Genomic DNA, 26222 nt, shown 5'->3' with positions numbered 1-26222 from the left:
GTGTTTGTTTCCACGTTTGACAGTCTCAAAATTACCAGAAGAGGATTCTGTCACCAGCACAGGCCTAACCTCGTATCCCCATTGCAAAACTAAAGAACTTCAGACACCTAACAGATCGCAAAATTTAAGGTAAACTGTGTTAATTTGAATTTCAATTTGTAGATTGTTTTTTTTTCCTAAACTATTTCTTTCCTCTGTGTTCTGAGACTATACAGAGCGTACACACCATGCAGCTTGTAGCCTGTTTGTGTGGGCAGGTCTTGCTGGGTCATGGTGGACTGTAGCAGAAGGGAGAGAAGAGTTGGGTCAGAGCTCTTCCAGGTCACTGGGCAGGAAGTAAAGTTATCAAACTGTGCCCGCTTCTGGTCAAACACGGATAACTGCAACACTGTCTCTCTAGTGCTGGATATTGAGAACTGAAGAACAGAGACAAAAAGAAAGAAAAAAATGAAGTGAGGATGAGATGACCTGAATGTTTTTAAACAAGATGGTAATGCATGAAAAAACTGATGAACAATTGATAGCAGGAAAATCGATTATGCCTTTAGAAGGAAAGAGAGAGATGAGGATGAGTATATATGGCTGCCATTCCCCAGTGACACTGCTTGGTTCCGCCTAGACCTAAAGTAGGGCAACAGCCATACTGAAGAGAGTGCACAGTAAGGTTGCATTAGAACTGTGAATCCATTGGGATGTTGGAGCCCCATGCCGTGACAACAGACCTACTTCAATTAAGGCTATACACAAGTATCCGGATATTTTTAAAGACAAAATCAAAAAAAAAAAAAGTTTGTCCACACCAAAATTTTCAAAATTCTCTCCAACCATACAAGAACGCAAAAATGCTCACATGAGAATATCAGCCCAGGAGGTGGCAGAGGTACAGTTCAGTTCAATCCTCGGTCTCTAGGCCATGGTTCGGTTTGTATGGAAGCAGCACAGCACTGCCTGTACAGCAGCACCACCTGGGGCAGAGGGGGGTTGTCCAAGTGCTTTGCCCAAGGGCACAACCAGGCATACCCAGTCAAACCTGGTACAAGTGGATCAGACACAGCAGCGCTGCTGGGGTTTTGAAACACCTCACGGTCAATGCTGGACTGAGAATAGTCTACCAAACAAAAATGTCCAGCCAACAGTGTCCTGGGCAGCACCACTTTAAGAGAAACCAAAAAGAACTAAACACTATGTATACAAGTTGAAATTTAGGGGTTAGGGTTTGAGACAGCCACCACTCAACAGAAAGCACACTGTAAATTATGATTTTGTAGACATTTAGCTCATAACTAGGGCTTGGCAATAAGACTATATATATATGGTTTTCGTGATAAATTATAGCACAATACAATATGCTTCTCTGAACGTACTGTGATATCGTCAGTACTTGTAGAACAGTGACAAACTGCGTGTTTCATTATAAAGAGTGCAAAAGTAGTCCTATTTCACTGGATTTAACACAACATATTATACCAAATATTGAATAAAAATCATTGTATTCAGTTTTTGATAGTGTTTTTTTAAAATGTAGCACTTTACTGGTTCTTTTTCTCAGTTCCAACTGATCAGATGATCAATATTGTGACATACTGTGTATCGTGAAAATTTCTTGACGTATTGTGATTTTTATATTTTTGCCATTCCGCCCACCCTGAATATGTAATTGTTTTTTAATAGATTTTTACCGTGGGACTGCAGTTTGAACTAATTAGGCAAAATGGTCCAGATACATGGTTTTTGAAGGCCAACAATGACATATATACATACACGCTACATATACCAAAACGGTCAGAAATTTTAGTTACACCATGATACATATTTTTGTCCATACTGCCCATTGCTATCATATTCATCATTCAAAATGGCAAATATTACAGGAATGTGACACAGCTGCATGCATAATAGGTAACGCCTACTTAAATACCTACAGAAGGGGCTCTATGTGTTTTGACATGGAGCAAGTGATTGGAGAGATAGTCAGCAAAGTATTGACAATACTCACTATTAGAAAAGCCCTCTCATATACACACACACGCGCACACACACACACACACACACACACTCATACACACTGAGCTCTCAGGATGTAGGTATGCTGTTACTATGGAAACTGACAACTTTTTGCCATGCTTGTCATTCAATTGAATGAAGTACTGAAGTGCTATGGGGCGCAAAAGAGAGCGGGAGGAAGAGAGAGAGAGAAAGAGAGAGTGAATGAGTGAAGTGAGTGAGCGAGAGGAAAATGAAGGAATGACAAGAGTAAAAAAAACAGGAAAACCGAGAGAAGAAAAAAAGAGATAACACTAAATCACTCACCAGACTGGAGGGGTACTGCGGCTGTGGGCAGTAGTAATGGTGTGTGGATAGAGGGATGGACGGAGGAGAAGAAGAGGGAGGAGGAGAGAGAGAGAGACTGGCTGGGACTCCACACTCCACCTTCACTCTGCTCTCCTCTACTGAGGGTTCCTCATTCAGTGGACCAGGAGCATTACCACACCTGAACACTAACCACTGCACACACACACACACACACACACACACACATACACACACACACACACACACACACACACACACACACACAAAGTACCTAAATTTAAAAAGTAAAAGACAAGATGTGCTGTAACAAATAACACCACAGCTATCATTCGGCCACAGTAGATCATGACAGCTGTGATGTTGTGATAACGCGCGGCCTCTAAAATCGCCGCCCCCCCCCAACCAAACAACCAGTCAGTCCTCCTGTCCAACTGTTTTTTTAAATGAAAATCTTAAAAAAGACACACACATTAAAATATTATGTGTACACATTATTTGATATAATTTGTCAGCTTTTTCTGATCCTGTTTCCTGGACATAGATGAAGATCAGATCATTCTTACAAGTCTATTCTACAAGTTCCAAGGCTAGAGATGACTGCTTTAGGGTAATAGTCACTTCAGCTTGGCTGTTTCACTGTAGCGAGTCAGACTGAAGCAATTTGAAGTTCCTAAGCACTGCAGCATTTATTTTCGGCTCTTCGCACTCAAGCTAAACATAATGTAAAGTAAAATAAGGGGAGGAGCTGTAGGGAAGCTAAAGCTAGCAGTGTGCAGCAAAGAGAAATAACAGGCAGCTTCTTAACAGACGGCTCTCTCTTTTTTGCTAAGTGCCATCAGAGCACATATGTCATTAAAGCATGGAAAAAGCATGGAACTGTGCAGTGTGTAAGGTTCCTTGACATGTTGATGAGAAGCACTACATCTCACTTCATGTTAGGAGCTTGGTGCAGGCTAATAACTGCAGGCTTGGACGTTTGGTTGTCCTACCTAATTTGTATAATTTTCTACTTACCACAAAAGTGGTCAATCAACCAAGACATGTTTGGTAGCTTCTTTAGCTTTTCACTAAAGCCAGAAGGCCAACGTGGCTAATGTATTAAGCAGTTTATACCCCACCCATTAGCACTGTGCAGACTGCATGTCTAAATCATCACACAATTGCCTCAAACTGTGTCGAGTTGTTGAGTAATCTCAATCAGACTTGCTAACGTGGCTTCTGATGCTGTATTTCATACTGTTATCTCTAAAAATTGACAAATGTACGGACAAAATTCATGCTTCAACGCGTCTGCTACAACTTTTTTTAGTTAGGCAACACACGTTTGTTCAATTTAATTAAAGTAACAGCATGTAATACATAACATAAACTACATAATTTGAGACCACTGAACAACTCATCGATGATTCAGGCATGCAGGTTGTACAATTCAACAAAAATTACTTTTTAGCTACATTAGCTTCGTAGCTCCAGAGTAAAACTAAAGAAGCCAACATCAGATGCCAAATATGTCTTTGGTGATTACATTTGAAGGGTAAGGGTAATACTTTGTAAAAAACGTTTTAACGTCTGATCTCGAAGATTCTCTGACCTGTTCTCCTAGTGAGATGCACATGACACGGTATGCATGTCTGGCAAGCCTCACTTCCGTCAGACTCAGTTCCTCCACGGTGAGGCCACCTTCTGGCTGTGCTTGGGTGCTGCTGAAGAAGCGGGCTGGGGCCAGCGGCCATGGCTGTGGCCCCCCCTCAAACACCAGCAGACGAGAGGAGCCCACAGTAAGAAGAACCTCTGACACCAGAGCCTGAGAAAGAGAAACAAACATGGCCTCACATTATCACTATTGGAGCAGCAGTGGAAGCTGTGTAATAATACAAATTAAGCAATTTGATTGGTTGATTTGTAAGACACTAAGTATCAGTGTAATCTCCCCAAATTCCCATAGAGTGTCTGGATTAAAAAGTCCTAGCCTGGCACAATAACAACATGCTGTACTGTCTTGTCTATTAGCAGGTTTTGTTATTCCATTAGAATGAGGTGGGTTGGAACAGCATCACTATTAACTACAGATACTAGATAAAAATCAATCCAGAGTTATTACTGCCACACTGTAAATACCACACGCGAAGCAGGTTCGTACTGGATTAAAATCACTCCACAGTTGTTACTGTCAGACTGCAAAAACTACACATATTGCAGATTCATTTTGGATTCATTACTGTCAGACAGCAAAACTACACACTTAAAAAGATGGTTCTTCAAGAGCTCTTTAGTAAAGAAAATAGTTCTATATAGAACAATGAACACTTAACCCTTGGCATGATCAAATGGTTCTTTGCATCATTAAAGGGTTCTTCAGATTGTTAGAGAAGGTATTTTATACGGCTTCAACAGAATCTTTTTGAAAAGCGTTCTATATAGCACTAAAAAGGGTTCTTTTATTGTTACAGGCTTGACATAAACGATAGAACCACCCTTTTTGGTGCTATATAGAACCATCTAGAGCACATTTTCCATCAATCTGAAGAACCAATTTACCATACAAAGAACACTTTAATCATACAAAGGGTTCTTTGAATGTTCATGGTTCTATATAGAACCATTCTCTTTACTAAAGAACCCTTGAAAAGCCATCATTTTTAAGTGTGTAGACACACTGCAGATTCACGCTGTATTAAAATCAATCCACAATCATTGTTGTCAAACCACAAAAACTACACACAGTTAATTAAGCTAAATCAGCTACAGTATTGACGTGGGATGCGTATGCATCGGTTTTACTGCATCAGTTTTACTTTTTTTTATCAGCTGGTGTGACTGTGACTGTATCTGTGCTTTTACTGACAGTAATTTTGACTGTGCTTATTTATGTTTGTCCGCATCAGAGATGATTGTAGGCTACAGATGATATCTTTTCAAAACTAATAAAAAAAAGATCACAGAAAAACTACACCCAGTTTAGATTAATGCAGTCATGAATCCAATAATCTCTTACAGACTGAGGTAAAATGAATCAAGGTCAACTACTGCTTTAGATAACTGCAGTTACACTGAATGTGAATGCACTACACAGCTAAAGTGTGGCTGTAATTACAGTTTCACTACCCATCAGTACACATCAGTAGCTTTTTCTTTATATCGCTCCTGTTATTTTTTCAAACCTCAGTCTTCTGTAGTTATACTACAGAAATGTTTGTGTATAGCTCAATAAGAGCAGTGTAACCACACCCAGTCAGTTACACACTTTCCTCTTATCTTTTTTACTACCGTAAAAAATGTATTACCGTACTACTGTTTACTACAGTATCTATCACTGATTGCATACAACTTACCCTGAGAGGACTATAGGCAGCCAGTGTTGCTGTGGCACTGATGTTGCCCCTGTCTGTTTTAACAGTAACAGTCACATGTGTGTGGCCCTGTGCCACAGCCTCTAAACACACTCCTCCACAGAAGCCACTACCAGGAGATACAGACCCTATGGGAGAATTACAGAACAAATACAATAGATAAAAATACATAAGACAGACAATAGAAAAGCAGAGTGAATATATGTGTGTGTGTGTGTGTATATATATATATATACCAAAAGACTTCTGAGTGGTGCAGCTGTCCAAGTATGGCTTTACATTTCATGCAACTAGTTGCATATTGTGACTTGCATGCAACACCATTTCTGTGAAACCTGACAGTAACACAAGGCAACTTACAAAGTAGCATGTGATACATTTGACTCCTCCACTAGTTCTGCAAATTAGTAGCTTTTATTTTTAAACGCACTATATCGCTCTTGCATCCATGAGGTTTGTTTTACACATCTGAAGAATTTTTTCATCTTTGTTTTTTTCCAGCTGTCATTGCTATCTGTGGTACTTTCCTGCATATTTCATATTTTTATCTATTGTATGTGTGTCAAGCCTTTGAATGTTTAAGCAGCCATTACGGCTATAGCCTGCTTGATGTCCCACTCATCCTGTCCTAGAAGTATAACAAGTCTCCTCTTCTGTAATGACTTTCATCCTTTGGATCCCAAATGAATCTGACCTCTGTCAGAAGAATTAACGGTGGCACAAACAACTGTTTAAACAGCTGTTGGCATTAGCTGGTTAGTTAATGCAGCTGGTTACAGAAACATTAGCTTCGAGAAGCTCACATTTATTGTCATGGCTTAGGAAAATTACAAAATTGAGTCAGTCATGGGGGTCTCCTTTTGAACTGCCTAATAAACTATTTTCTGTTTTTATTTCTAGTCCAATAAAATCAGTGGCTTGAAAATATGTCGTTTGATGTGATCACGTGATGCATTATCAGCGTTTTGATCAGCTGTTTCATAAACTTGTCTCACAATTGCAACTGTTGCGGCTGAGTTTCGAAAGTACACTGTGTAAAGCCAGCATAGCACGTTTACTGCCTGCTGCTCATCGTACAGCATAATCACTGAATGCAAAATGTTGTAGGAAACTGTAATTATGAATGAAATAGCCTAGTCAAGTTTGTACCTTTTTCCCAGTCCTCGTCTTTTTTCGTATCTTTGTATAGTACTATGGTTACATTAGCAGCAAATAATAAATGACTTGGGTTTAAAATTTTACATAAATACAAAAAACATAAATATCCTGTTGGCCTACAGGGCAATGAGAGACAGAACAAGGGAAAGATGTACCTGATATGAGTGTGAAGACTCCGGCAGGTTCAGTGTGGACATGCAGAGAGAGGTGAGAGCAGTCAAGAACTGACAGAAAGCTTCCATTCCAGGCTTGTGAGGACTTGGCAGTGTCAGACTGAGAGTATGTGTTGGGGTCATGATGCATATCAAGGTCTGTGTGTGCCTGAAGGTGTGTATCGGACATGTCCTGAGTCCCCCAGACAGCCAGAGGAAGGTCTATCTTCTCCCCAATTTTACAGTCACCCTGCTGGGGCATCAGCTGCAGCCAGGCAGGCCTCACGACCAGCACCTGCTCACACACACACATACACAGAAGATATGAATAGGAAATATGATTGTTTTTACAGTTAGTTCCAACCACACAATCTGACAGGATGAAAAGTATTCTACCAAGTAAGGAAAACATTCAGACCCCAAATTAACAAAAACTAACAAAAACTAACAAAACCACAAGGAATGCTGGGAAGCTCCACCCCAGTCACTTCAATATCCAGAGACAGGCTGCTCAAGACTGTACAATGTACCAGCCACTTTCCCAATATACTTAATAAATACTTAAAAATAACAGCTAATTACTGTAAAATCCAACAAGAAGAGCTTGACCTGTTTCTTCTATATACAACGTTCTTCACAGCAATCTGCTGTGTTTAAGGAATACAGTAAATTTCTGCTATAAATTTACATCAACTTATTACAGTGTACTTGTACTTATTAACAAGATGAAACGGAGCACATTGCTGTATAGTGCTTTGACCCCAATGATTGCCACTTTAAGCTGTATTACTGTAATGTAACTGGTCGATGACCCCATAGCAGCTCAGCAGTTAACAGAAAATTGGCATTAATTTCAGACAAGCTGTAGGTGACTGTCTTGGTTAAAAATAATAATTATTTACACTAAAACTAAGCACTAAGAGACCAGATGATAAATACTCTTTATAAATAAAGCTCAGTAATGCAGTGCTTTGACCCCCATGACTGTAGCTGTATCACTGTAATATAGTTTCTCTGCAGTCCCTTCGTAGTTCAGTAGTTGCAACAGCAAAACAGCAGTAATTTCAGACTAAAAATAAGTTGTAGCTCTCTTTGTTGCAAACACAAGCCTATGTTTGAAAAAATATATGAATGTGAAACCAACTTAACTGCTTATTCTCAATTGCATGAACTGTTAGCTACCGTTAATGATAAATCACTTCAAGTTACTTCACTTCAATTTACAAAGTTAACTTTACTGTTGCAAAAGTTAGATAGTTGCATGAAGCTTTACAATTTCATGAAGCAACAAACAAGAATAACAGTTTAATAATTACTTTCAAATCAATTTGCTGTAGCATCTGATAAAAAACAGGGTAACTGAGAATCAGCTTTAAATTTTCAGGAATTATTATTACATACAGGCACTTATGTATTTATAATGTACATGGGACACATTATAATTACACAATGGCACTTGCATATACATATATAAAAACCAAGGACATACGTCTGTGTATTTCAATGCACAATTACTGTATATGTGTTGAATTTAACATATTTGGACAAAACCATCAAAAGTGACATGCGCAAAACTTAAATAAAAATATATATATATTTTTTTTACATTTTACATTTTTACATCAGCAAATAAACAGAAATTGTGCACTAACATTTGCAGAAAAATATCATATTTATGTTTGTTTCCTGTTGAGGGCTTTCACTAAATCAGCAAAACATGTCATTTGACTTGGAGTGTTCAATCTGTGGCACACAGCTGTATAACCGTTTTTATACTTTAGAATTATTACTATCATTTTTCTTAGCACTGGATTTACCATACATAATTATTTAGACCCAATTACAAATTTACATGATAAATTATGTTTATACAATTTTGTGTTCGTAAGTAGAAGATATTTTACTATGAGTTGAATTTGATGAAAAGTTACTGTGTGCATAGTCTTGTGAAAAAAACAAGTGCATACCTCACTGATACAGAATATAAACTGAATGTGAATGTAACTGATTCTGTAATTCACACTGTATCAACAGTGTTGAGCCTGCAATTTTTACGCTTGACTCAATGACAAAAAAAAGTTAAGGACAGTTTCCACAAAAAATACTGTTTGCACAACAATAACTTTTATAAATTTCAAATCATAATAAAATATCTCTTCTACATACAAACACAAATGTGGTAGGGATTAAAAGCTTAGAACCTACATTTCCAAGGCAGAATTTCTCTGCTTGTGTCAGTGAGCTTTGCATAAGAAATTAAGAACATAAACATTCTTTTGTTTTATCTTGAGACTTTTGTAGGTTAACTAATCATCTGTCCAACTCTGTGATACATGAATATGCTTTTGAACATGTACCCTTGCGCAGAGCTGAGTTTCAACTCACTATAACACATAAGATGCACATAAGATGAAGTAAGGGCTGCTGGAGCATCTGTTTATTAGAGCCAGGTGTTTTAGATTAGTTTTGGAGCTCTACAGGAAGGCCTGTTTCCAGGAATAAGTCTAATAGATGAACTGCATTGCTGCTGTCATCAACACGCTCAACTAATGATCCTTTGTTGATTCAGGCCTTTCAAATGGGACATGGACAACCGCCAAAGCACTACACAGAGCTCAGAAGTGCCACTCTACTTGTCCTGGTTTTGTCTGTGTGTTTTCATTTGTTTTTTTTTTTCACCTGTCCAAATGCTTTGTGAAGAGGATTTCTGGCATCCGATGCCTCAATATGAGCCTGGCCTCTCTTTTCTCCTGCTAACACCGTGCCATTTACTGTCACTGTCGCAATTTCACTGTCAGACACAACCCAGTTTAGAGAGCCGCTACCCCCTTGCACCTGCAGACACAAAAACGCACATGTAGTACTATACAGTTTGCGAAGGTGTTGCTAGGCCTAATCATCTCCACGTCTGATAAACAGTTTTCAGTCCATCCTTCCACTGTGAGAACTCAGCACTATGAGTCTGAAAGGATGTGTAGCTGTCAAGAAGCTGTTACTGAGAAAAGGAAATAGACAAAAAAGGACAATTGACTGACCTCCCCAGAGTCCAGACCTCAACATCACGGAATGTGTTTGAAATTGCTTTGGTTAAGAAGTGCAGAAAATGCAACCAATGTCCAAGTATAACCTTTGCAGTGCATACATATAGGAGTGGGAAATATGGCAGAAATTTAATATGAATAGTTTTTCATGATACACAATATGTAACGTAAAGTTTCCGTGGTTTGCAAACAAGTTGAACAAAATGCACCATCAAAACAACCTGCCATATTCAGTGTACTTTACACTTTAAGTAGGATCTAGAGCAAAATTAAACCATTACTAACAATACATTTAAATACAGGCTGATGTCCAGTCATCTACAGTTATATGAAAAATTCTCAGAAGTCAAATTAAATATGTTGTTGATTTCCTAAAGGAAAATAAGTACACATACTACTGAGAACACAATTCTGCAATTGTAATACACAATTACAGTTTATTTGCTGAATCTAACATATTTTCATGATAAAAGAAAAGGGGAAAAGTTGTTTTTTGTTATGGCTTGTTTTTCCAGTATGTTAAACCCAGCAAATAAAGAGAAATTGTACTCTATATTTAGCAGAAATATAGTCATACATTCAGGATATATTCATATAATCATATTTAAGTGTGTTCTTTATAGAAGATGTGTGAAAATCAACAAAACATGTCATTTGACCAGAGGTGTTTTAACTTTGCATACAATTGTATAACAATTTACTGTAACGTACAGAAGCCTAGAATTAGTACAATATTTATTATAAGCACTGTATTTACATTATATAATTATTTAGTAGCTTATACAGTTACTCTACACTGGTTATTGTTATTTAAAGGTCTTCTTATAATACATGCAGTTGTTCAGTGTTCTAGCAGTAGACAATATCCCAAAACATACAGTGACCACAAAAAGCTATACTTACAAGTATATTCAGATTACTGTGTTAGGAAACTCCTGTACCTGTAGCTTGTACTGATACTGCTCATTTCTGGGTTGCCAGGGAAACACAAGCAAAGAAGGCAGCAAAGTGAGGGGCTCATAGATCTCCACATCCTGCTGCACTTTGATTGGTGGAATGAGGGGTTGTTCTTCACCATCCTATGAGACAAAAGTGTTTGTATTATGCATAGAATGTGGTCAGTCATTAATGTTAAAAGCATTGAAAAAGACATTGTGCAATTAATAAAATGTGATCATACATGTATCATTAAGAATAAAATAAACTGTAATATAAATCGCTTCAGTGACAAAAAAGAAACTAGTGAGTGTTTTTCAGTATTTGTTCTAGCTGTTTTATTATGTTTTCATGTATGCAGTCATCACCTTTTTATTTTTGCCATGTTTTTGTTATTTTTTGAAAAAGAAAACTCAAACCTATTAAAACAGAAAGTAAATTGAATGTGAATGTAATCAACTGTGTAACTCCCTGTGATGGATTATATTTTAAAGTCCCAGGAAAAAATATTAAAAATCATTGTATGATACTGTAATTTGTTGTGATATTACATCCAGCCCTTAACCCAACACTCTTAGCCTTCTACGCCAGTGAAGTAGAACTACACACAACAGCACAAGTGAAACAACTGTGTCTGTTCTCTAAAAACATTATCCATTTTTTATATGGTGTCTTAAAGAACATTAAGTTCTTATTCACTTTACATCTAGGAAATGCTGCCGCTGAATGAACAGACAAACAGATAAAAGAACAGCTGGTCAAATGAAGGAATAGACGGACAGCAGGCAGACAGAGTCTGTATGTAATGTTATGAAAGATGTCTTTTGTGATATAATTTGTGGCAGCTAGATCTGAATTTCCCCACATTCCACCATCCATTTTGTATGGGGAAAAAAAAACTATGTTTAAATGAACACTGTACAAAAACTAAATCGACGCCAGAAACACAAATTCCATTATTCCTGTATGGGCGCTATGATCCCGCAGTTTTGCGGTTCTAGTTTGAAAACTGCCCCCCCAATGAAAACAGAAACAAATAACGTAGAATAACAAAACAGTAAGCTGGCTTTGCCAAGCTGACATAACAACCCTATATTTCTAAAGGTTAATATAAGCATCTGAAGGTGTGATAAGAGAAGCAGGAAGTGAGAGGGAAAAGTGATTGACAGGACTGTGTCTTTGTGCTATATTCCAAGAGGAAAAAGTAAGAGATGTGCTGATAAAGCTGTGTGTGCGTGTGTTACTTCGGTAAGCAGGCCAGACAGCGTGGCAACAATTGAGGTGCGTCCTGCTGCGCGAGTCTGCACCAGGTGGCTGGAGAGATTAGGGGAAGAGTCCAATACTGCAAATTTGTCACACAGCTCCACCACCATCATCACATTCTGCAGAGAGACGGGAGAGAAGACATTCACATAGAGAAAAGAGACTGTCAGTGACAAACACCCAAGCACAAACCAGTGATCCAGTGCATAAATGCTATTTGTCCTTGAGGGAGAAATGCAGTTGGTTCTCAGCACCTTGGAAGATGCCGGTTTGTTCGCATTATCTGTCAGTGAATTAACAAAATCTGCATATTTAGCATCCCAATCATATAATATCCACTGCAATATTAATTACTAGTTACAATTACATTGGTTTTCATAATACTCTTACTAAAGTAAAGATATCTAGATCAGAAATACAGAATCACATGAAGAGATCATTTACTGGTACAGGAAGAATGATTACTACATACACAATAGGTCTATAATATTTTGTTGGAGGCCACCAGGAATCCGTTAACATCTCACAATGTCACACACTGAATATGCCATACTAGATATGCTATTCGGTAAATGAAGAACAATACATTCTGCACATCAACACTATCATTAATATTACATTACTGTTTATTAGCATTATCAATATTACAATTTTAAGCATCAACTGTCATTACTTTGCTAACCTCTACTTTGCTAAAGTATCCAATGTCTTTCAACAAGGCACTATTTCAGGATGAAGTCTTTTTTTCTGCCCTGCTAGAGCTGCCCCAATCAACTGTAACTGCTGCTATTATGAAGTGGAAACATCTAGGGAACGTACATAGCATGTAAAAGTCTGTTCTCAGTCGTTATTGAGTTCCAAACGGCCTCTGGAAGCAACATCAGTGTAAGATCTTCCAAGAACAGTATTTAGGATTAGAATGGATTAGAATTTATGATGGATTAAGTTTCCAAGGTTGACCAGCAACTAACAAGCCTAATAACACCATGTGCAAAGCCAAACGCTGGCTGGAGTGGTGTAAAGCATCATTTCTGAACCTATTCCTTTGGGCCCACCAGTCACTTCCAAGTTCTTGCTCTAACCTAGTATGCTGGGAACCAGGGTAGAGCAGAAATGTGGAACCATCACACCTCACCAACTGGCAGTCCAACAAATGCCTTTTTAAATGATATGTTAGTGTTAATAAAGGAAGTACCTGTGACAGATGAACCACATGGCCTGCGCTGTCATGAACGTGAACCGCCAAATGATACTGACGCCCAGTCTCCAACACCCACCTGTCTTCTTCCTCTTTTATACTCAGAGCTGTGACACGCATACATAAAACACACACACACACACACACACACACACACACACACACACACACACACACACACACACACACATTTCCTCTTTAAACCTGCTTTCTCCTCAAGTCCCACTATGGCTGGCTTCACATAGTGAAACTTACACGCAACTTCAGTTGCTTGCAACTTACATTAAACTAAATTTAATTTTGAGTTGCATAATGTAAAGAGTCCTGCAACTCACTTGAGCCTAGGGTTAGGGTTAGCCACAACAGTCTCATACATATATAGTACAGGTGAAAAGATATATGGCGCTATATATACACAAAGGAGAAAGACAACTGGAAAAATGATGTTATATTATATATGCAAATGTAACATGGCGCAGATCACTTTACATAACAATAAAACACAATGTGTTAATAAATACAAGCTGCTAATTTAGCTAACTAGTGAGTACTAAAATGTGTGCAGCTTTGTGTAACAGTCAAGTTGCACAGAAATTAAGTTGCATGCAACTCATAACATGCAACTACTTGCATGAAAGTTTCACCATGTAAAGTCAGCCTAAGATTTTAGCCCTATTAAAGCTTTTTAGCTGCAAGATGAGCAGAAAGGCGTTTATGACAATTTGCTGTTTATTCTTCATAATATGTCCATGTTGAGTGAAGGCTGGATTCGTATTCAATTGTTGAGGACAACATTACAGTTTGTGGAATGCCACTGGTTACCAAAGGAAACTAAGTGTTTTCACATATAGGTTTTTTTTAAAAGAGTTCTGTTAAAGTGAACCTGAAAGCGAACCAACTGCAAACGACCTCAGTTCTTTTTGTTTTCACAATCTAAGTGAACTATAAAGAGGACTCAGTTTTCTTTTATTAATAAAAAATGAAAATCCACCAGAAGGCTCATTCATCTCTGACAGTGCAGAGTGTTAAGCGTTTAAAGGTAAGGGTTGTTCTTGACACGGTTAGTAACCTGTGCTCAGGGCCTCAGAACAGTTCAGTGGGATAACATAATGATGTAGCTACTGTTGATTGGCACTATGTTTACTCTGGTATTGTGCCACGGTGTCTTGCCAAAACCGAAAACAATCGAGTAAGTTCAGGTGGCTTACACGGTCATTAAATAAATGAAAGTGCTTGATTTTCAGTCCACCGTTCAATAAATGTCAAACCATCAATCTAATATTAATAGCTAAATGCTGAAACGTCTTTCCTGACTAGGAGAGAGGAGCTGTTTAGCAATAACACAGCTACCATGCTACCAGCTCTGCTCACCACAGAACAGGTCTGATTCTAACTAACAAGTTACACTGACACAAGTTTAGATGAGTTCAGACAAAACACCAAAACTACACCTGCTATCTAGGCTAATGGGCTACAGATCCAAACACAACAGTTCAGGTTGGATTCTGACTAACTGGTGCTCTGCTGTTATGAACAGTGAAAACCATTTGGCTCTACAGTGGAAAAGATTCCTTTGTTTGTTTATCCGGACCTTTGTAAGCAAGAAATCTGATGTAAATGGACCTTCATATGTTTAGTTGAACACCCACGCTCCAGGGTCATCAATTTCTGACCACAGTGATACACTCGTACCAGCGCCACACACTCTAACATCTCAAAACCACTGCTGTGTTTTTTCAAAGTCTGTAACAGTTTCATCTGCTATAACAGTTCAACTTTTGGCTGTTCAAAAGCAAGAGTCTACAGCTAATGTGTTTACTGCCACCCAGATTTGAACATGCCTCAGGTGTGTTTTAAAGTGAGTGCAGTGGTGGGTGTGCAGGTGCGCAGGGGTCAACTCACTCAGGTAGGTGGGCGCCACCACGTGCACATTGGAGCGAGGGAGGTGGGACGCTGACTCATGCTGCACACCTGGGTCACGGCTCAGTTCAGGAACGTACAAAACAACACACTCTACTTTAACAGCATTAGGACAACTGGGGTTTTGTACAAGAGTGTGTGTGTGTCCTGGTTCTAAAATTTATTATCCACTATGATAGAAAATGATTATTTTTACTTGACATTTAAGAACTTTTACATGCCACTTCTACAATGCATGTAAAATATTAGAGCATCAGGATTTGACAGCAGAATATCAGAGCTAAAACAGAAGATCTTAGGCTGTCGTTTCAGAGAAAGTAAGTGATCAGATGTACAGACAATAGTTTTGCTTACATCTGATGTGGACAGATAAAGGGCTTACATCATGGAAAAAATAAATTTCTTCAGTCCTTTGAAATAAAAGAGTGTGATGTAGTACAAAACCAATTGCAAAAAAGTTGGGACTGTATGTGAAATGCAAATAAAAACATAAAGTGATCTGTATGAAACTGAAAATGGTCCAAAACATATTATATATTTTACTTGTTGAACTGTTTTTTTTGTAAATATACGATGACATCAAATTTGATGCCCATAACACATTCCAAAAAAGTTGACAGAAACATGTTTAACACTATGTTACATTACTTTTTTATTTAACAGCACTTAACAAACGTTTCTGGACCGAAAACATTAATTGGTTCCATCTTAAAAGCATAATTTTTCAGCTTTTTCACAGGGCCTTTTTGTCATATTTTGAGCTTAATAAAACACGTTCAATGAGAGACAGTTCTGGACTGCAGGCAGGTCAGTCTAGCACCCACTCTCTGATTACACAGCCATGATGTTGTAACCCGTGCAGAATGTGGCTTGGTGTTATCATGTTGAAATAAGCTTAGGTTTCTATGTTGCTCCAAAATGTGTTCAACATTAATGGTGCTTTCACAGATATGTAGGTTACCCACTAATACCCCCTCACACCATGACAGACCCTGACCTTTGAACCTTACGTTGGTAACAATCTAGATGGCCCTTTACTTCTTTGGCCCACAGAAAAAGACACTCAGTATTTCACAAATATTCTGAAAGGCTGACTCATCAGACCACAATACATGTTTCCACTGTGCATCCGTCCATTTCCTGGATGCTCCTTTTATATCTAAACAAAACTGCATAACCTGTTTAATATGTTTTTGAATATTTCATAATGTTTCTAGTTTTAAATTGCACCTGTCTCAACTTCTTTACAATGTGTTGAGGACGTAATTTCAGAATAAATGTATATTTACAAAATAAACTATGAAATTGATAACATAAAACATTACATGTCTTGTCTTTGTACTGTTTTTGTTAAAAAAAAGTCAAAGTAGATTTATAAATTACTGCTTTCTGTTATTTGCATTTTACCTATGATCCCACCTTTTTTGGAATGGTTTTCATGTGAACAATGTAAAGGTTTTAAAACATACAGTTCACTTGCCAGTACATAAAGTCTATATAAGGAGACCAGGGTGGAAAAACAGCCCATTTCATTTTACTTTTTTTTTTTTGGTTATGTCACTGGCACTCACAAATATCTGCTTAGCCCGACCATTCATACTGAAGTTATAAGAAATATTTTAGCCTCGAATGCTTTTTGAATCAGGCACAAAACAGGGCAGTCATTTAGAAAAGATGTCATTTACATACACTACATGGGCCAAAGTTTGTGTGTCCAAGTATGAGCTTGTTGGACATCCCATTTCAAGTCCATCAGCATTAATATGGAGTTGGCCCCACTTTGCGGCTGTAACAGCCTTTACACCGAACACTTTCCACAAGATTCTGGAGTGTTTTTGAGGGAATTTGTGCCCATTCAGTCAAAAGAGCATTTGTGAGGTCAAGTACTGATGATGGGCAAGCAGGCCTGGCTTGCAATAGGCATTCTAATTCATCCCAAAGGTCCTCAGTGAGGTCAAGGTTAGGGCTCTGTGCAGACCACTGGAGTTCCTCCACACTAAATTCATCAAACCGTGTCTTTATGGAGCTTGCTTTGTGCACAGGGGCACAGTCATGCTAGAACAGGAAAGGGGCTGTTGTCACAAAGTTGGAAGTATTTTGCTGCTGTTGGAATGACACCTTGTATCTCCATTTTGTTCTTTTTTTACAGAATTTCAAAATGCCAGCTTTAACAACATGTTAAAATCTCATGATGAATAGACCAACAGTAAAGCAACAAAATTACTTCAGACAAAATCTAGTTCTATTAACTTCTATTTAAAATTAAGAATGTTTTTGACTTCTCCTGTACAGTTACCATTATGGAGATGAAGTTTTGTTCCGACAGCAGGGATGTATTTGTCTAAAATGTCTTTTTATACTAAAGCATTAACATTACCCTTCAATGGAACTAAGGGGTCAAACCCAAACCCTGAAAAACAGTCCTAGACGATTATCTCTCCTCTACCAAACACAACTGTTGATACTGTGCATTCCAGTAGGTAGCGTTCTCCTGGCATCTGCCAAACCCAGATTTGTCATAAGACTGCTAGAGAGTGAAGCGTAATTTAACACACCAGAGAACCTTAGGCTTTTGTACATCTACTTGGCTATGAAAGACATGTCTATGTGGCTATGTGCTTAATATTTATACACCTGTTTGCAATACTTGGGCCCAAAACCCATGAACTCAATAAATAGGAGGAGTGTCCACATACCTTTATATATCAGCCATATATCAGTTTTAAAGATAACAAAAACAGCCAGTTCAAATCTGAGGGATAAAGAGAGACTGGAAAATTGTCATATATAAATAAATTATGACAGTTTTTGTTAATAAACCCACACAAACATCATAAGTGGACATCATGGAAAAAAACAAGAGAAATGTAAGATGCAGGCCCTTTAAACAACATTAATTAAAAAACAAATGTGTGTCTGCTGATCTGTTGGATCAATGCTGTTATGCTAGCTAAGAGACACCCACGCTGGCTACCATCATGCTGAGTGCTGGGGAAGAGAAAGGACTATCCTATCCATCCAAAAGAGAGGCCAATTATGCTCTCTTGGATTCCCATCCCCAGATGTCTGTGAATGTCTACGAACTTGTCATCTCATGATTACACTTGAGGTAGTAGTAGGTAATTAGGAAAGGATACTCTGATGTTTGAGCGTTACAGTAGCATGGCCCAGTTGCAGCGCAGTCAGTCTGGCCGTGTCCTGGTTAACACTGACAACATCATCACCGTCTTCACCTGTGTATCCCTCGACAACCAGCATATAACCACTTTCAGAAAGAGAGACCTCTGCAAGGACATAGAAAAGAGTGTTCATGCATTAGTGGCACTAGTTCAGCAGAAGTGTTCTGAGCTGTATACTGTGGCACTGACATTCTAGGCATGACTGAATGTCAGTGCACATCTGTGTTTATTCTGTGGTAATATTATGGTGATATAATATTAGTAGTGTAATATACTAGCAAAAGCTGTTATATAAAATAATATACTGTATGTGGGGCTATGTGGGGCCGCACAATATGAACGTAAAATGTAAAAAGCAATAATACAAAATTCCAAAAGCACCATTTACAATTGTAAAAGTGCAACTGCATTGTTAGGCTGTTAGAAACACAGTCAGCATTCCCATTTTAAATTAAATAAATTTTAATAAATTTAACTGTAATAAAATATCATTTTTGTAATACATTAAAAATTGTAATGCCCAGTTTAAAAGCCAAACAAATCACTCACTGAGCACCTTATGACAAACACCATACAAACACTGGCTAGGGCTTCTCTTAACTCTCAAACCAGCCTTAATTCTTTGTGGCATGGGTTCCACAAGATGTTGTAAACATCCTTTAAGATACTGGTCCATGTTGACACAACTGCATCATGTAATTCATGTAGTTTTTTCAGATGCATTCATGCTGCGAATCTCCCATTGTATGACATCCCAAAGGTCCTACATATTTCCTGAGGTCCACTTATGGCATTTGTGTGGTTTTATGTACCAAAAGCAGTTGTTTTTATGTGTTTTTAATCTCTCTTTGTCCCTTGAAGTTCAACAGGCAGTTTATGTTACTGTGCCTTTAAGACTGATATGTAAATGACCTCTGTTTCGGCTGCCCAGTACTTTATTCGAAAACGTCAGCATGAATGAGCAGTGCTAAAGTAATGTAGGCTGAACAGGCAGATATTTGTAAATGTGCTGTTTTTTGTGACATCACAAAAACAATGAAGTGGCTAATCTACAGCTCGGTTTAAATGTATAGGATGTAAGGACTGGGGAGTGAACAGTAGGTTTGGAATTTTAATAATGTTTACATCCTGCATCAACCTCTTATATTTAAAACAAGAAAGATTTGTTTTCTAAAATATGATTCCTGATGATAATGATTATTATAGTATCCTTTAAATAAAGAACTGAAAATCTGAGTATTGAGTTGTTTAGCATGTTACAGTAGTGAAAAAATATTAAATTTTCAGTACTTAATTCAAGACTTTTCAGGTGCCAAACTTTTAAAAGGAACTGTATATGAGTATACAAATAAGTAAAACAAATCTGATGACAGTAACTTTGTCAATACTTCATGTCTGAGCGTACCTTTGTCTCCCTCTTGCTGAGTTCTCTGCACGTTGTATGTGATAGTTGAACCCAAAAGAAGGTATATATCATCAGCTGGGCTCAGATAAAGTCTGTCCATCACATATAAGCTCACACTGGCTTCCACTACCTGCTACACAAACACTACTGCATCAATGCATAATGACACATCTAAAGGTGGCAATTCAACAGTAATCATTCTTAAAAGTGTTACAGTCAATTCTAAGTATATATTTAATTAAGTGGGCACTCATTTTTGGCTACAATATATTTTCAGGTTGTTGTCAAAAAAATAAATAAATAAAAAGCATGCTGTATTGTATTGATCCTCTAGCCACATTTGTGTATTCAGTACATTTTTCAAACTAATTCTGAATAATACCAAAATAATTTAATTGAATCATGGTCAAGTTTGAGATTTCAGGATGCACACCTAAAGAATCGTAAATTAATCATATTGTTGTGACCTCATGGTTTTCATGTTCACTTTGCAAGAAAACACTCGAACGAGCAAAAATATGTAAATAAAAAAAGCAGAAACCATCAAACACAACAAAAGTTCTTACTTCTGACTGGTGCTTTAACACAATTACAGGGCGGAAGTGAGTAAAGTTTGTTTATTTGATGTTTGATAACACCTTTAGAGGGCGGTGGTGAGTAATGTTTGTTTATTTGATGTTTCATAACACATTTAGAGGGCAGTGCTGAGCGGTGAATAATGTTATTTGATGTTTGATAACACCTTTAGAGGGCGGTGCCGAGCGGTGAATAATGTTATTTGATGTTTGATAACACCTTTAGAGGGCGGTGCCGAGCGGTGAATAATGTTATTTGATGTTTGATAACACCTTTAGAGGGCGGTGCTGAGCGGTGAATAATGTTATTTGATGTTTGTTAGGCTTTGTCCACACAGCAGGTAAAAGTGGCCCAAATCCAATCTTTTTCTTCGTATGTGACACAGATGTGTTATCTGTGTGGCAGTGTGAACAGCAAAAAACACACTGAATCTGACATTTTCAATTCCGAATTCCGGGACACTTTCACATGTGGTGCTGAAATCTGATACGTATCGGATATGCTGCAATGCAACTCAGTCTGAACAGCCAGATTGGAATTCATGTGACTTTTATGTCAATCCAACTCGCCATTCGTCATCATTTTGTGCTGCTGAGGCCGCACAAACATTCTGTACCAAACAATTAGAAGGCACTTATCGCAGCCGCGCCGTGTTCGAAGAGATTTTGAAAGAAATGATCGAATGTGGCCGTTGGAGAACGAGGCTGCAGCACCAAAGAGAAGTTTGAAAGCAAAGCTTAAAGAATCAGAGGACGCGAACCAAAGAAGTGGCCGTGACCGAATAACGTGCCCTTTTTACGAAGTGCTCAAACACACTCTGGATGAGTGCGCACGTGAAGCATTGTTCTTTTGCGCATGTGGGTCAGTTTAGGAGCTGATCTGTTCAGACTAATGTTGCATACAGGTGATATTTAAAAGATAATGTGAACAGCCAAACAAAAAAATCTGATTTGGTAAGAAAATAAGATTTGGGCCACTTTTACCTGCTGTGTGAACGTAGCCATAGTTACTCTTTTAGAGGGAGGTAGTGAGTAATGTTTGTTTGAGCTCAGTGTATCTCAATCTTAATTAAATGTTAAAACCAATTATTAACATGACAATTAATTGCCAGCTAAAATTTCATCATCCTGACAGGTCTATCACTCACTAACCAATAATAATTTGTACCTTATGCTCAGGGTGACGGAGGGAGACTCGTACGCGTGCAGAGCCACTGCGGACGCCCTGTAGCAGCACACTGTCCCCTCTCTGCCCCAGCTCCTCCAGAGACAAGATGTGAGGGTCAGGGCTGTAGCTGGTGTCCGAGAAACGTACAAACCTAAATGACAACATATACAACTTTTCAGTCTGTTCCGTGTTACACTTCAGATCTTTTACAGGTTCATCGTCTCATCTTTATCATCCTCAAAAACGTACATCACTACAAACAGCATTTTAGGGATTTAAATATATTTATCAGTTTTTGTAGCATTTCTAGACCAAATCAAATGTTTATTAACATAAAATTTGGCTATACTTCTAGGTGGATGCCGGTCAGCACAGAAACAAGTCAATTTACAGCACAATTTGCAATAAATACAAACATAACACACTATAATGTCAAATGTCCCCAATTATGTAACCAATTTCAGTTAAGTTTTTCCCGTTTTCCAGCTTTCAGAAGCAGGAATATGCTTTAATTAGTGTTAATCTCAGTGAGTGATTCTCTGTCTACGATAACGCTTGCACAGTTGTCTACTTTTCTAGATAAAGATGAAGCTGCCAAGCACTTTTGCATCACCAATAGGACCATCGGTATGTAAACTGGGACGATATCCTGATGTGTTGATTGCTGCTCTCAGAATGATTACATTGTAGGGAGTCTGATATAAGGTAACATGAGCTATAAGAAAATAGCGCTGTTAGCAATATACAACACGTATAATATTTTGAAAAAAGATTTTTTATATGATTAACTATTCAAATGTTTACATCATTTCCACAACAATAAAATATATCACATCAATACAACTTTTGTCTTTTATAAAATTATGTGCATATATCGATTTAACGCATAACTGTTTTCAAGGCAAGCGACATTAGTCACACAAAACTAAAGAACCAAACTTCAGACACCAAACATGTCTTGCCTGACTTACTACATTTCAAGGCAAAAAAAAAACAGAACACAGTATTTATTGAAGAAAAGAAAGCATGTGTGGCCCTGTGTGAAAATGTCCCTTTAGTTACTCAATCAACCAATTAACCAAATCAAGATGAAGTTGACACACCCAGGCTTGATAGATGCCAGCCCTGCTAAGCTAAATTTCACTTAGCTATAACCTTTCCAGCAATGTAAAGTAGGTTAAAAGGTCTCAATTTTCTTGAAGTTACTGCAGGAGTACAGCAACGACTCACAAACATCTAAGGAACTGCAGGTTACTGTCGACTACTAAAAAAAAAAGACTGGGTAAAAACTATATCCATGGGATAGAATAACTCTGCTAACCGTCTCACATTTACCAAAACACACCTTGTCAAAAAATTCCAAGTCTTTTAGAATAATGTTCTGTGGACTGAGGGGTCGAAAGTGGAACTTATTGGAAGACAGGGGTCCCGTTACATCTGGTGCAAAGCTAAAACAGGATAATGTCCCATCATCAGTCCATGAACTGAAGGTCAAGTGCAGCATATGCAGCAAGACAACAATCCTAGGCACAAGAGCCAGCTCACTCCTGACTTGCTCAAAAGACACAACATTAAGGTTTTGTAATGGACGAGTTGAGGTCCTGAGATGCTGTGGCAGGACCTTAAATGGGTAGTTAATGCTCAGAAGCTTTAAAATGAAGCCGAATTAAAGCAATTCTGCAGAGAGGAATGGGGTAAAATTTCTCAATGAAAATGTGAAAGACTCATCTTCAGTTATAGGAAGTGTTTTATTACAGTAACTGCTGCTGAAGGTGTAGGGGCAATTTGTAAAAATGTTTTTCAATAATTAAAATGATCATTTAAAAACTATGTTTTGTGTTTCTTTATGTGATCAGACATTATTTAGTGTGACAAATATACAAAAATAGATGACTCTGTAGAGGCAAATATGGCACTGTAAACTAGATTTTTGGCTCAACCATCACTTTAATCTGGATGAAAAACAGCCAAATTTGTACTTCGGTACTTTGATTCCATTATATTCTCTCCTACATTCTCTCTCACCTCACTATCTCTCCCATATCTGCCTCTGATAACAGCTGCCAGCCAAACTCCAGCCCCGCCAGACTGCTGAAAGTGTTTCCTGACAAACGGAATGTAAAGTGAGAACAAACCTTTCAAATAACGTTGCTGCTTTTACCACTAAACGTTTTCAAAACATTAAGACAACACTACGTTAAATTTAAGAGCATTTCCTAATGGTGTGCACCTGCTGAGTCCATTGCTTGCACAGTTAACAGTAACGGCGGGTCGTCAATAAAAAGGTGTCTGGTTATCGTCACTATCTGAATGCTCTGGATCCGATCAGTGATGACATCACAGCGCAGAGTGTATCCAGTCACTGAAATGGAGAGATTCTGTCATTTTTTCATCATAATATGCCATATATGACCTGTATTTAAGGTGAATTCCACCAATTTTTCAAAGATTTGTGCATAATTCAGTGGTTGAGATTCCATACAGAGTGGTCTGATGTGAAATGGTTCATTGTAGAGAAACTTACCAACTCAGATTTCTTTAAAGCTGTAGTGATAGGAACCAGGGGTTGCAATGTCTCCAACACAAATATAGCCACTTTATTTACTGTCCAAAATGACTAGTGAATTGTCGACAACGGTAGTATTAAACGCTTGAGACATCTGGTTCCCATCACCACCACTGTATTTCACCAATCTGCACTTACGATCAATAAATTCTTTCACTTTGTGAACATTATCTTGGCAAAAATCATACAGTACAACACGTCATCATTTGTAGCAACAAAGTTATTTATTCCCTTCCCTTTTTGCTTATACATTTCACCTAGAGCACTTCTGAGTATCGTTTCTCCATATCTGCAACCACACATTAGACTTCATTTCAAAGTAAAATCAGCCCAATCAAGGTTTTCAAGAAAGTGTTGTTTGCTCATGCCTAGAAGCTTCCTAATTGGCCTATAACTACCTTACGATTGGCACATATGATACATATGCATAGCACATGGAATTTAGTGAAAAAAAAGCTCTCATCTTATCTTTTTTCTTTTCTTTTAACCATTAATTTCCTAAGAAAGCGGCACTTTTTAATCCTTCTCTGGGGCCTTGACAGATATATACTTGAAGATTACATACATATGCAAGTAGGGTGAGATTACAACAGTATGAAAGAGAGGCATCACAAACACAGCAGTATTTAATCCATTAAACTGCAAACTTATTATGCAGTACCTACTATAAATGATCTGATAACTACTATCAAAATAATATGCAATGCACAGAGTGAGCAGCTAAAGTGGGCCCATAAACAGACCCTTAGAACTGAATGAGACAACCAACAATGGTTTAATAATTCTGCAGGTAAACTAAAGTATCATGTAAGCCATCTAGGGAGTCCTATACGAGTGTGTCTATGTCAAATTCAGTCAAAAGAGCACTTGTGAGCTCAGGCATTGATGTTGGACGAGAAGACCTGGTTCGCAATTGTTGTTTTAATTTAATCCCAAAGGTGTTCAATGGGGTTGAGGTCAGGGCTCTGCGCCACTGCCCTGACCACTGAGGTTCCTCCACACAAAACTCCTCAAACCATGTCTTTATGGACACAAGCTCTTATAAATGTGACGGTCGGCTGTCCACATACTTTTGTCCATATAGTATTTCTAAAATTACACAATTCATTTAAACCAAGCACAGCTGAGCCTGCTGAATTTTTACCATTCTTATCTACAACTCCACCTTGTACTCACTCATCACTTTACGAGCTTCATCTACTTCAGGCATAACCTTATGACCACTTCCTTGTTTCAACGTTCATTGTCTAGCCCCCTTTTACCCTGTTCTTCAGTGGTCAGGACCCCCATGAACCCTCACAGAGCAGGTACTATTTGTGTGGTGGATCATTCTCAGCACTGCAGTAACACTGACGTGGCGGTGTGTTAGTGTGTGTTGGTCTGAGAAGATCAGACACAGAAGTGTTGCTGGAGTTTTCAGTTCTTGAGTGGTCCTGACCACTGAAGTACAGGGTAAAAGGGGACTAACAAAGTATGCACACTGTTTAGATATTATTAGTGTGTCAGTTGAGAGTGGACCACGATGCAAAAATATCCAGCCAAGAGAAGCTCTCTGGCCAGACAGTGAGCTCTGCTAAAAGCCTAGACGAACTGTGCATCAGCAGATGGGCTGCAGTCTCTAATTGTACACCAGCAAGATGGAGCTACAAGGTAGGAGTTTCTACTAAAGAGGGCAATGACTGTAAATGACTTTAGGGAAGTCACTCACTCTAAACTGTCCCACGCTTTGCTCATTTCTCTTTTTAGCTGTGCTCACCAGTGTCCTGTGCCTGCACTACGGCAGCTCCGCGGCTCTGGGGTGAATGTGGGGCGGAAAGGGCTGACACCAGGGCATACTGACTGCAGGAAGACAGAGGCAGCAAGACGGGAGGACGGGACGAGGAGAGGGGGTACACCCTAACCCCCTCAGGCCTAGAGGACACCCTAAATGAATCCAACAATGCTTTAGAGACTTAGAGTAGGAATAGAGTAGGATGCCTTTTAGCTCTTGCAACTCTT

The 26222-nt window shown here is 38.3% G+C and overlaps 1 protein-coding gene across 1 annotated transcript in view; it reads right to left on the bottom strand.

Annotated features, from left to right (window-relative positions):
- LOC118814597 (nuclear pore membrane glycoprotein 210-like) overlaps positions 1 to 26222 on the bottom strand; it is a 58914-nt gene that overhangs the window by 27122 nt on the left and 5570 nt on the right. The window contains exons 3-18 of the mRNA XM_036580292.1: positions 25981 to 26147; positions 23889 to 24020; positions 23684 to 23762; positions 21659 to 21809; positions 19807 to 20048; positions 18469 to 18596; positions 15314 to 15424; positions 13409 to 13518; positions 12195 to 12332; positions 10956 to 11093; positions 9653 to 9808; positions 6977 to 7268; positions 5646 to 5791; positions 3905 to 4117; positions 2311 to 2505; positions 227 to 416 (exon numbers count right to left, since the gene is read on the bottom strand). Of these exons, the coding sequence (XP_036436185.1) occupies positions 227 to 416; positions 2311 to 2505; positions 3905 to 4117; positions 5646 to 5791; positions 6977 to 7268; positions 9653 to 9808; positions 10956 to 11093; positions 12195 to 12332; positions 13409 to 13518; positions 15314 to 15424; positions 18469 to 18596; positions 19807 to 20048; positions 21659 to 21809; positions 23684 to 23762; positions 23889 to 24020; positions 25981 to 26147 (2588 nt within the window). The remainder of the gene's footprint in view (positions 1 to 226; positions 417 to 2310; positions 2506 to 3904; positions 4118 to 5645; positions 5792 to 6976; positions 7269 to 9652; positions 9809 to 10955; positions 11094 to 12194; positions 12333 to 13408; positions 13519 to 15313; positions 15425 to 18468; positions 18597 to 19806; positions 20049 to 21658; positions 21810 to 23683; positions 23763 to 23888; positions 24021 to 25980; positions 26148 to 26222) is intronic.

This window comes from Colossoma macropomum, unplaced genomic scaffold (genome assembly GCF_904425465.1).
Source record: "Colossoma macropomum unplaced genomic scaffold, Colossoma_macropomum, whole genome shotgun sequence".
Lineage (NCBI taxonomy): Eukaryota > Metazoa > Chordata > Actinopteri > Characiformes > Serrasalmidae > Colossoma > Colossoma macropomum.
Note: the sequence above shows the minus strand (reverse complement) of the source record. Positions and strands in the feature narration are given on the sequence as shown.